This window comes from Fulmarus glacialis, unplaced genomic scaffold (assembly GCF_000690835.1).
Source record: "Fulmarus glacialis isolate BGI_N327 unplaced genomic scaffold, ASM69083v1 scaffold36410, whole genome shotgun sequence".
In the NCBI taxonomy this organism is placed as follows: domain Eukaryota; kingdom Metazoa; phylum Chordata; class Aves; order Procellariiformes; family Procellariidae; genus Fulmarus; species Fulmarus glacialis.
Window position 1 is genome coordinate 1,384 of NW_009190283.1, and position 12,804 is coordinate 14,187.

The 12,804-nt window shown below is 40.0% G+C and overlaps 1 protein-coding gene across 1 annotated transcript; it reads right to left on the reverse strand.

Annotated features, from left to right (window-relative positions):
- Positions 1-768: 768 nt before the first annotated feature.
- DNAJC18 (DnaJ (Hsp40) homolog, subfamily C, member 18) lies at positions 769-12,535 on the reverse strand (the record flags this gene model as incomplete). The annotated part of the gene is made up of 5 exons (XM_009585063.1): positions 769-1,228; positions 5,400-5,572; positions 7,638-7,747; positions 9,110-9,222; positions 12,350-12,535. Coding segments are annotated over 5 exons (707 nt in total), but the record flags the coding sequence as incomplete, so codon positions are not given.
- Between the last annotated feature and the right edge of the window lie 269 nt (positions 12,536-12,804).

The following is a 12,804-nucleotide window of genomic DNA, read 5'->3' on the forward strand; positions in this document are numbered from 1 at the left end:
CGTTTGGTTCACACCCATGGCACCCCACCAGAGAAACTGGCTCAGGAGGTTAATGATGCTCAACTGGAGTAACACCCTGTTCGCCGCCGCTGACGAGAATAACCCATCCTCAACCTGCCATTAAATGCCTGGTTTTGTAAGAGGATCAAGAAAAAACAGGACACTTCTACATGGATCTTTTTCTTTGCAATACTAATCTCTACAGTGAAACATTCATAACTGCTCAACAGAGTAAAAATATGCTACATCAAAACTGTACCAGAAAAAGCAGAACCCCTGTAACAGCTGGAGAAAAGTTTGCAGATAAAAATCAGAATTAAACAGCTAGCTTAAAAATATGCCACTGAAAACATATGAGAAAATAAATACTGTTGTCCTTTCTCTACCGTTTGGCAGACATTGGAATTGGTGCAATTCACAGGCTCTCATCTTCTTGTTCAGTGTTGCTGTTGGCATCTCAGCGTGTCGTCTCACCGAGGAGCAGAAGGGGCACGGTCCCCCAGTCAGACAAGCACAGGGTTACGTCCCCGTGACAGCAGGAGAGCTGGGAGCATGCTCAAGTGCTCACCTGAAGCAGGTACTTGACTCTTCTGAATTAAGCATTGTGTATTACACTCGAACAGGAAACACGCTGCCTTCCGTCTAAATTCTCATTACAAACCACCGTAGAAGCAAGGACACCCGCTTGGTATCAGTATGAGAAGGCTAGCGCACTGAATACTGAGAACTACGCTGTTCGTATGATTGAGTGAATTGCAGGTCCATATAAAATACAGAAAGCGAAGACATTTGTCTGCTCTCCTGGGAAGTATATACTGTTTGGATGGCAGACAAACTACCAATGAAGACAGGTTCCAAACTAACAGCGTTTCCCAAGGAATTAATTTACAAAGTGCCACTGGTCCTTGGAACCAAATATAGTGTACAGTATATTACAGCGAACACAAGCTCTGCAGCTTGTGTTGGCCCATCTCTGCACTATATACAGAAGAAACCGAATGTTCAGACTCTTTACAATAGACTCCTTCCCTTTTTATACAAAGGAAAATAAAAACATAAGTTAAAACAGCAATAAATAAAACTACAGAACGTGTGTGTCCTGGTCAGCCCCCTTTGTGCATTCCAATCAGACTGGAGAGCTTCTCACAGTGCTCAAGTTTCAGTGATTCTGCTTTCTGTTTTAACCGCTCATCTCTGTACAGCTTGGCCAAATTTGACAAATCAGACTCTGAAAGATGAAAAAAAAAAATATATATTAGGATGAAGTCATGAGCCTACTTTACATAACTGTTTGTCAGTGCTTTGTCATCCTCGTGGCATGTTTTTTTTTAATTCACCTTGTTTCAGTGAAACTGGGCATGTTAACAACTTTCTTTAAAGACAGGCCATCAGGTTTAACCAGGCTAGCTACTTAAGAAAACCCTCTCTTACCAGTGCACTAGTAGGACAAGACCTGAGACTGATTATTACTGTCTACAAAGAAAACACAAACTATAAAAATATAGCTTAGAAGTCACGTAAGATTTAAAATTATGTTAATGATCTAAAGAATACGTGATTGCTTTAGAATATACGTATATATTTAAACTAACTGTGCACAAAAAGGGGCTAGTAGGATACCATTTGATTTGCTACCTGTCTTAGGCGATACCGCTATTGACATCTGAGTTGGATCTCATCTCCTCGTGCACTGGTCCTCACTGAGGTATCACCAGGCACAGACTGGGACTGGTGGAGGGGGTTACTCTACCCTTACCAGCGGTATTTAAGCGACAAGCCAGAAGGACAGAGAGCCTCATGACTACTTTTCCTATCGCTGCCTTGGGGCTGTGTCAGCTGCCTGCAGCCTCATAAGCTCAGCAGAACTACAAGACATACACCCCTGCCCACCTAACTGAGAAACGCAATTCTTTTGGCAGATCCATTCTGGAAGGACCCAGAGCACCCATCCAAATATATACTTTAATGTATAGATAGTTGGTTTTTTGATGTTGCACTTCTGAGAATACAAACTCTGTCTGGTTTGCCCAGACGGCATTATAATTATAAATTCTTTTTTTTTTTTTTTTTTGGTATTGATTACAGGAAGGTGAACAGCTAGTTGAGGGACGTGTCTGAAAGGCCTCTGTGCCCGTTCATTAACAATTCAGTCTCGAATGTACTTTGCGTATTTTTTCCCCTTCTTCTCAAAACTGAAATAATCCCATTGTTTAAATTATTTCCCCCCAATAATTCAGAGAAGTTTCTTTTGCTGATTAGCTAAGGAAGTCTTAATATAGCTTTCTCCTTGAAGAATAATTTAGATCCAGGATTAGATGCACCTAAGAGAACAGCAGTAATTTGTTTCTGAAAAGGTCAAAATTTCCCTAAGCACAGGCTACCTGATGACACTCAATTTTTCAAAGAGCTTTTATATATCTTACAAGTCCCTCATTTTACAAAATCGTTCAGAGTGGAAAGAACTTCAATAGGTCCTTTCATGCCTTACGTCCTCTGTCCCTGTCCCACTGAAATTTAAAGCCATTTAACCCTCCACCTATTTATTGAAAAGCTTTACAAACTGACAGGCATAAACATTTTATTTTAGATCAGAAATAAATTTTCAGGCTTTATAACTAAAATGCCACTCAAATGGTGCTGGGCACACAGCCTTGACAAGCCTTCAGCAAAACTAGACTCGGGTAATTGTCCCCTAGTCCAGAGTCCCTGGAGTTCTGCAGCGAAGAATCTTAGTCTGCACTTACCCAACTGGGCAAAAATATTCACTGCAAATGCTTGCACTTTTGACAGCATTCATCCTGTCACATTGGTTTCTTATGTTTTTCAATCTTTTACATAGAGTTGTTCCTTTGTAGTTTTTAAGGAACTCCTAAAATACCTAATTCCAACTACGTATCCTTCTTCTTTCTGTTTTCAGTTGCCTCTTTGTAATTTTCTCTGACTTAGAGCTCTTTGCAGTCTTACTTTACAATCGTGCTATCACAGCCGAACAATCTCCTGTAAAAACCTGGGACGTGCCTTTTGTACTCAACTGTGTCAAAGATTTCAGAAGACCAAAAACTACACCATATGCAACTTTTACACACTATTCTGCTGTGAAGGGAGGAACACTGGTCTACTGCAGCAGTATCAAAGTGACAAGATACCCGACAGATCAGTTACTTTTGAAGTTTTCATTAAGGTAGTTGGACACCAGGTAACACTTCTCAAGTCATAAAATCAAGGACTTTAAAAATCAAACTGTTCCTACATAATTCTGTCCATTTTGCTGGTGCTAAAGAGAAATGCACTCTCAGTAAACAAAACAAACATACTATTAATAGACATTCAACTGACAAAAAAAAAGTTGACTATATGAAGTTAAACAGTTAAACAAGAATTAATGGACCAAAGTTATGAAGCAACAGCTGACTAAGAACTGCCTCAACATCTCCAGAGAACTTCTCCCCAGCACTCCATCTTGTATTCACAGTTTATTTTTATAAACTTGGCTATACTAAAGTTAGCACAGTCTCAGCTGTGCTCATTACCTGCTGGCTGGCCTAGACGGTAATCATTCTGAAAATGTTTTTTTTTAATTACAGTGGTCTCCTCAGACTACTGCTAATTGTGGACGTTGTAAATACATTTGCAGATGTGCTACTAATAAAGTCTCTAAGTGTAAAAAGCTCCAGAGAAACATTGTTTTGCAGGCATTACTTGGCATTCAATGCTGGATCATCTCCCCTTCTCTGACTACCAGTTTCTCTTAGACTTGCAAACCCTGTTGCCCATTTTGGGGCACGACACTCCTTAGCTCAAGGTCTACTTGAGCTATTGTGAAAGACAATATAGCGACTTTCAGTTGCACAAGGTCAATTAAAAGGATTTTTTGGTAAGAAATAAATTCTATCCCTATAGCAAGCCTATGCACAACACCTGCATTTATGGTTATTAACAGCCACATTAGACCTAGAGGCCACTACTGCCAGCCACAGATGCTCTGAGATCACAAGACAAGCACACCAAAACCTAAGGGATTGTTTGGGATTTTTATGGTCTTATATTACAGGTTCTTTCCTTTTCTTTTCTAACTTCAGAGACTACATCTGTATATTCCTATTTAAAAGCAAGATTGGTAACTTCTATGTAAAATAAAACAGTCTCTGGATGAAAACAAAACAACCCTTCCCATCAAAAAACCTGTAAATAGTCTGGAGTCAGCAACAGTATTGTTACCTCTAGCACAGGATTAAACAAGTCTTGTTTAGACAAAGCGTATGCTTCCATAATGATGCCATTGGTAAAGAAACTGTAAACAAGTGCGAAGTCATTTTTTAGTAGTGTGCCGAGGACTGTTTTACATGGAGCAATTTAGAAAACCCTACTAGTGTGTGAAAGCAGCTTGCCTGCTACTATTAAGCATTTACACAGAAACAACTTCTTCCAGCTTCCTTTATGCACAGCAGTAGTTTGTGTTTACTCATTTTAAGGTGATGAGTTCTTTAGCTGAAAAAAAATCAGTCACAACATCCCAACTTCAGCTAGTCCTCGTAATTTGATTTCTGTTACTTTGCACAGTTGTACAGTTGTAATTTGTACAGTTGTTACTTTGTACAGATTTGCTCTATTTTAAACAAACTAGAAGACTAGTAATTAACAAATAATACAATACGGGGTTAAAATACGTGCCTTTATACGTGCCACTGATCGACTCAGGACTGACTTGAGAATAATGATTTTGAATGCTCACAGTTTTGTGTCCTCCCTTTCAGCATTCAATTCTTGTTTTTAAAAGACAATCTTGACTATGGCGAAAAACATGATCTCAAACTCATCCAAAGATAGAAAATGCAAATAAGCACACAAAACAAGTACAGAAGCACGCTCTTTGAAAACTGATACCAGTAATGCAGTCCACTGCAAGACTACCAAAAGCACCTGAATAGGCTATGGGCTCTCCTTCTGATGAAGTTTTGAAGAAAAAGTTAAATAATCTTCTCAGGGAGTCAGTCGGAGCAAAAATGATTCTGCTTCAGCAAAGGAAACATGGAAGAGGTGATGTCTCAAGACCTTTTCTAGCCCTAACAATCTGTCACAACTAGATAAATGTGGTGGATTAGACATTTAAAACATCACCACCAAGAGTTATTCAAGCATAAGAACTGAGTGGAAAAAAATGTCTCAAATGGTGAAATCTACTTCCCCCTTGTCTCTCAGAATCACCTAAAATGAATTTTGACAGACCTTAAGAATAGCAAATTCAGTGTTAAGAGCAGATGTGAGAAATACCAGTGCAAGGTTTGCTTATAACTATAAGCATCAGAAAATGAGGCTAAAAATGGCAGTGCTTTGTGAAGCATAGCCATCATACAACTACTGATGGGTTGTAGGCACAACCTGTAACAAAAATAACTTACTTTGCTGTTTCTCCTTCCAGCAGCTGGTCTGAATATAGTCTATGTAATCTTTTTCAATGGTTTTCTCTAGCTCTTGAAGTTCTGCTCCTTGATAATTCTTTTCAAAGTTTTTATCAACATAGTAAGGCACCTGCAAGTTCTCTGTTTCTCTACTAATAACATGGCCTATGGACCTGTGAAAACATCATGGAGAAAACAGATTTTTTAGCAATTCAAATATAAAGAAATCAAGAAATGTTTCTCCATATGAGCATTTCCAGAGGACAGTATCTACAACAACTTCTTTACAGTTACTTTCTGCAGGACTTTAGCTCCCTCAACCATCCAACAAGGAAATTACAAGTCTCAGGCACAGCAAGCTGTGCACTACAAACAGAATTCACCCCCACACACACTTAAAAAACACGGGAAAATATCTAATATTTGGAGATATCTACACAAAACTGACTCCAAGCTGACACTGTTCCTTCCAAATACTGTGCTTGTTCTCAACAGCTCAGTCAAGACACTTCCAAAACATAAGAGCAAATTTTATCTGTGAACAGAAGCTCCACACACTTTCTTCTGTTTGCTGGTAATTTCTGGCAAGCTAGGTCCAGAAATCCACGGGAACTGGTAACAAATGTAGAGATTATAGGAAAGGCATACGGCCCCAGTATTGCTCAGGGCACAATGCAATTGGATCTGGATTCTCCCGATTTCTGGATCCTTTAGTAGAAATAAAAATTAGCAGGGGAGATTCTAGTTACACTTTCCTTTAGGGTTTTGTAATCATCAGTAAGCGAAGTGGGGCATGGAATATCAAATATCACAAAGAATATCCTGCAGGTAGAATTAGCCACTCTGACACAGCCATTGGATTAAACTATACTCTTACAGTTTTTTGAATTCCCTTATTTGAGCAAAGATACCCAGCTGTTTTTTCAAATCACTGCCCAGAGAAAGAGGCAGGCAGCCAAAACACAAAGGTTACACTCTACTCAATGGAATCTAGTTTGCCCCTTCTGTTTCCTGGACGCCTCTTTTCCTTCTCTCTTGCTATGTCTCAGAGGTCTCTTTATATAAACAATTTCTTTTCATTTTTAGGCTGTTAGTTTTTTTAAGGATATGATTTAGAGAAACAGCAAAACTGTGTACCAGGCTCAGGCCTGACTTTCTCAAATCAACAGAAGGGGAGGTAGTGAAGAAAAACGGGAGAGATTAGCTGCTCTGGGGGCAGTGTGGGAAGTTTCACATGGGACTGGCAGATAGCAAAAACACTCTCTTAAAAAAAAAAAAAAAAAAAAACCACCCCCCCAAAAAACAACCACTCTCCTGTTTTTATGCCAGGTCTACACACTGACATCTTGTGGTAAAAAACGATAAAAGGTGTTGGGCTACTACGACAGTGGAGAGGATATGGGCCTAAACCTAAGTAGTTTTACTCCTAGAAGGGAGCAAGGGGAGCGTTTGGAGCACTCTGCTACTGCTGTGTGCAGCAGGTTCTCCAAAACTTGCTGACTCCCACTCCTATCTCAGTAAGAGCTGGTGAAGGCGACTGAACTGAGCTCTTTCCCACCAGAGAGCTTCCCTCCTCCTGACACTGGATGCTGAAAGGAGCAAGTGGGTTTTCCTTTGCCCCACAACCTCAGGTTACGGCAGGTCTGTTGGCATTCCTTCTGCTTCCAGAGCTGACCAGTTCAGTTTGCCCTCTGCAACCCCGGGGTCCTGCTTCTTTACAGATGCTAAACTAGGGCATTTCAAGGCTTTAATGATTTGTGGAGCTTCAGAATTCTTCCAGTGGAATTCAGGCTCCAGAGCACATTTGAATTTATACTGCGAACCGCTGGCTTAATTTTTTAATTGCTTTACATAGGAACCTCAGCGGTGGTCCGCAGATCCCTGGGGCTGGGCAGACCAGAGGCTGATCAGCACTGTAGCTGAGCTACACCCACGTTCCTGCTACTGCATCACTGTGCAAAAACATTTCACACCAGTTGAGAAAGCTTTCTGGCTCAGTGCCTCTATTTGTTCAGCACACAGCACAATAAAGCACACCATAGTTAACTTCACAGCGATAGTGCTTAGGAGAACTCGTCAATAGAGACGGTTGGCATCTCCTTATTTACAAATTGATAACACTTTCTAGAAAGAGCAGAACAGAATACTAATGTGCATTTTGCTATCAAGTCCAACTTCCCGTCTACCTCCTTATCGCAAACACCGAACACCAGAAAAATGTGGTTTTAAATGACTTACGATTTGTAGAATAGGCTGTAGGGTGGGTTTGTAGCCATCAGCTGAGTTATAACTGACACTACTATTATTATGAAAACTGGCATCAACTGAATAAATGCAGAATATGAATTCTGAAAAGAACAACAATAATTAGTAGTCAAGAAAAGATACAGATGGAGAAGGATGCATCTGTTCACAGAAACCAGGCTATCTATCATAGATCAACAATGTATTAAATGTAAACCAAAAAGAAAATAAGAGGAAGTAGTTTCGAATTTTGAGAGGGATGACATTTTAACTTCATTCAAAATAACCTTTATTAATGATCTCAGAAAACTCTTTAAAGCCATTTTTTTTCAATTGTATTTTCATGACATTTCTTTCATCTACAGCTTCCTTCACAAGGCCATAGATGCCCACAGCACTGTACCTGTCAGTGACCAGCTGACAATCCAAACTGCAGGAACACACTGCAATTCCCATTTGTGCCTACGGCTTTCCATGCATCTTGTGAAGTTTGCTACATGCATTCTAAAAATCTCAATCTCTGTTCAAACACTGGATAAAATGGCTGAAAAGTAAAGGGTTAAGTGACCATATGTAGTGTAACTTGGGACAGGATGCAAGCACTTGGTTTTTTTGTTTGAATGAATTTAGGAGAACAAAAGAGTGGAAAAAAAAAAACAAAGGACCAAAGAGTTCTGATAGCCATAGAGAAAACACAGATCTTTCTTCTGCTCTTCATGTAATTTTTAAACCGCCCTTCTAAAATGCCTTTTCTTATCAGAAGCAAAATACAACATGCAGCTATTTAGATTTTGCTCTCTGCCCTGGGACAGCAGCAAGAATTCCTGACGCAGTAGTAGGTGGGATGCATTTGCCCTAGCTTAGCTGTCTATAAGCTGTATCAAGGTTTTTTCAGAGCCCGACTTCAAGAGACTCGCAGGGAAAAATTCATCTTCCTTGGAGGACTGCCTCTGGAGGAAGATTTTTCCAAGGCAGGTGGCATGTGTGTATGTGCGCTAGCAACAGATGACACCTTGTGTCTCATCTGGAGGTTTCAGTTGGTAGAAAAGTATCCCAGACCCATCCTGCCCCGGGCTGGAAAACACCTGTGCAGCACCTGGGCAGAAACTCTTGTGCTTATTTACTGAAGGATTAAATATGCCATGAGGTCAAGCCAGTGCTTCCGTATCCATTATCAGTCCACATTTGGACTAACTGTTCTTGGCTTACCAAACCATTAGAGCTTGCAAAAAGCAAGCACCAGCAAAACACTCGGTGATAGAAACTCCAGGGCCTGTAATCCTATCAATACAATGTATTTTTAAAGTAGTGATTAATAAAAGACAATCTAGTTACTTTTGAAAACATCCATTTTGGCTGCAGCACTTGAGGATAAACACTGAGCGTTTGTCCTGGCTTCAGATGTGTAAGTGGACCCCTCACCCTGGTGAAATATTTAAGCCCAAGAGATCCCTCCTCCTGGCTACCTGTGGCCTGTTTTCTTCCTCCTCTTGCTCCTGCGTCCATGCTCTTTCATTTCGGTGCCTCCGTGGATAATAGTGCGCATCTCTGGCTACATTTGAGAACATATGGATATTTCCTGTTAAAAGAAACCAAGAGAGAGTCATGATTTTCATCCAGTTGCTGGTACTCACCTGTATTTCTCAGAGTTTCTAGTTGATTATCCAGGCTTATATTACACGGCCTGAATTACAGCTGTGAGACTGGAGATTAAAAAACGCAAAGACACCTCAGATTTAAATGTCAAAATAATACGTCGTTCCAAAAAGTGTACCAGAGAAATTGTAAAGTTTGCCTCAAGTTCATCTTAATTTAAATCAAACTGCAGAAACATGCCATAATTTTTATTATTTTATCTCATATTTTAATATTGTTTTTGTCACATTCACTTGCAAGGCCGTAGCTTGTGCTCCATCTCCAGGCTCTAAGCAGGAAAATTAATTCGCTTCACCAGACTTAAGCCATGAATTATGCCTTCCCATAATTACTGAATATGGTCTTCTACACTCATTTCTACTTCCTCTTCCTTCAAACAATAGTTCCACTTAAGGAAAGAGATTTAAAAAATAGCTTTTTGAGTAAAAAAAAGAGTACAATTAAGGATTTCCTTTCTTGCACATTAAATGTAGTTGATTTATTTTTAAAAATTCTAAAATGAGGAAAGAATTCCATATGCTGTTTCAATTTGAAGCTTTGGTTCTGATTTTATCACCACATGAATATCTTAATAATAACCGTGCCCTCCTCTTTTGAAATTCAGAATGTCTTTGTATCAGAGAATTGAAATTTATGGCCTTATCATGACAACAGAAATGCAAATCTATTTTTAAGCCCCGGGAAAGATGTCACATTATTTTACACTCTTACACTGTCCTTTCTCTTAATTTCCTAAAGAATTCTGCAAGAAACCTGGGTGGAAGTGACCTTTGCTATTGTGTCAAAACGTCTGTTTTATTGCTTGTTCAAAGATTTTTCCAAGGGCTCCAACAGAGAGCCAAACAAGGCTGGCTTGAAGAAGGAAAGTCTCTTTCTCGAAAAAGAAAGTTTGTTTCTATCATTCAACACTGCTCAGACAGTATTTTATCAAGCTGTGAAAAAACAGAAGCAAGTGTGGGAAGAGAGACATGGCTTTTGCAGGATGCCTAGGAAAAAGTTTTCCCAAATCCTAAGTTTCTCAAAGAATTTCTGCCAGCAGTTTCCTTCCTTCCACGTGCATTTATTTTTTATGAGAAGGAAGTTCAACTTGTAGCCTCTACCCATTACAACTCCAACACTATGCCATGTGGAGAGTCTCCTTTTAGACTTATGACATTTAACATTTTAACTTTTAATATTTTTCCATTGACTTTCCATAGAGGAAAATTGCACAGTAAAAACAAAACCATAAACCCACCCACAAAAGCCAATCAAATGAGGTTACCCTAACACCAACATTTCTTATTCAGATTTCCAGAAAGCCTGTTGATAGCAAGGTGTCACAAAACAAAAACCAGCACAACACTGCAGCTTAGCACAAACTTCAGCTCACGCACACAAGTCCTACTTAATATTATGACAGTTTAAGAAATGTTCTCTTTATATCAACTATCTGGACACCCTGTTACCAGTAATTCTCTTGCTAAGTAGAAACTGTGTGAACTTTGCCTATTTGGAAAACTACCGAACTGACGATTTTTCATAATTTAAAACTCACTTTTAGATTACGAAAATGTACATAAATTTAGACGCAAACATTTTTTTTGCTGAGGAAACTATTGTTTACTACCAACACCGATTACTATGAAATTAACTTTTAATTTTCTTATTCTTTGCCACTTCGATAAAAATTCCCATTTACCTCTTCATGCCACTCTACCTGTTAAACCTGCCATGCCCAGTACCCAAATTCCTCCCGCAGCTCCTCAATTTCTTATCATCAACTCCAAGCATCCCTGTCGCCCACAGCTACATAGCAGTCACGTTCCTCAAGGGCAATGTTTCACTGGTGGCCGAGGCAAAAGGCACACGCAGGTGCAATTTCTTGCAAAGTCAGAAGCGGAAAACTTGCAAACTGTGTGGAATCATGCCACGCGGAGTTTGGCTCACTTTGCCCATCTACCGATCAGATTTTGGAAACAATTTGAGGTCCCCTGAGCTGCAAGATGCTACCACACAGACTAAGGTTATAGGGAGCTGGTAAGTCATTACCTGTACCTGTGGCTTTCTGCTGTTGTAACTGGCGTGTATGCTGCTTTCTCACCTTGGAGGTGAGAAAGTTTACAAGAGTGCTAAAGCAATTTGTTAGATACTGCCAGGAAGACCCTTGAGCTCACCATACCTTTCAGATTTACTTTCAGTCCAAAACTATATTCCATTGATCTTGCAGTATCTTTCTAATTTTTACTACAAATACAAAAGTCAAGGCTGGACTGAGACATGCACGGAGCTGCTACAGGGACGGATCTACTGTTCCGTGACTGGATATTGCATATCCAGTAACAGCCAGCCTTTCCTGGCAGACATCGCTTTCTAAGCTAAGAAGTTTTGATTTCTTTACAGTATGCAAGCTGTTGCAAGTCAAATGAACTCCTATGTTTTCCTAGTTATAGGGGCACTGAGACCACAATGCCAGGAGCTGCTGCCATGCTGTACTGGAACGCAGTAAGGTGTCTGAAGTACATCATCATCAGCAAAGACACCTCTGATCCCTTCCCATTCACACCTTATTTTACCTCCCATGCCACTGCTGGCTTCAGCCAACAGAGGGAATAAAAGCAACAGAGTCTTCAGCTACAGCTGGTACTGAAATGTTGCCTACCCAAGAATCAAACAGCCTAACACCTTGCCAGACTAAAATGTTCTTACCCCTAACTAGTACTGTCAGAAATTTTCAAGAAAGGCTGGGAGGTTAGGAACTTGCCCCAGCAGCAACAGCCATTACTCCACTGGCAGCTCTCTCTTCTAGGAGCATTCCTGGACGGCAAGGTTGGGCTTTGACAACATTTGTTGGGGAACGGAGTTGCTAAAATCTGAAGTTTAAACCATGCATTAGGGGAGCTTTTCCAGGCATAAAAACCTAGGACAGGAGAAAAGAGTAAATCCAAAAAAGTTTTTGCTCTTTTCAGATGTATAATCAATTCCCTGAGCAGTACCAAGAGAAGATGAACTTCCTTTATGCTCTAGTGTCAGTTCATTGCATTTCAGAAACACTGCAGACAGATACTGACCTGTAGGAAAGTGCCCACCAAAAAACACATTGAATATTTCTTCTGGTGTAATGTCCGCTTCAAATTCTGTGTAGTAATTATAGTGCCTGGCCCGGCCAGTGCTGACATGCTCTTGGTCACTTCCGAATTCATCGTATCGTAATCGTTTTTCAGGGTTGCTTAGAACTGCAAAAGCATTGCCTATTGCTGGAGAGTGAATAGAAAGAAGTGTTACACAGGCATATCATGCAGTATTTCCAGATCTCAGACTTTTATAAGCAGAGTAGCAAAAAAGCCCAACCAGGCATAGAAAATTTGTGCTTGACCAAAGATTGACTTACTTTTGACAGAACTGCCCTTGTAAAAAAAGTTTTACAACACTGGCATTACCTGTGATGGAACCTATTTCCTGTATCACTGATACCAGGAGAAAGACAAAAGTGTTAAAAGCATATGGAGAGTGTTGAAATATTTGC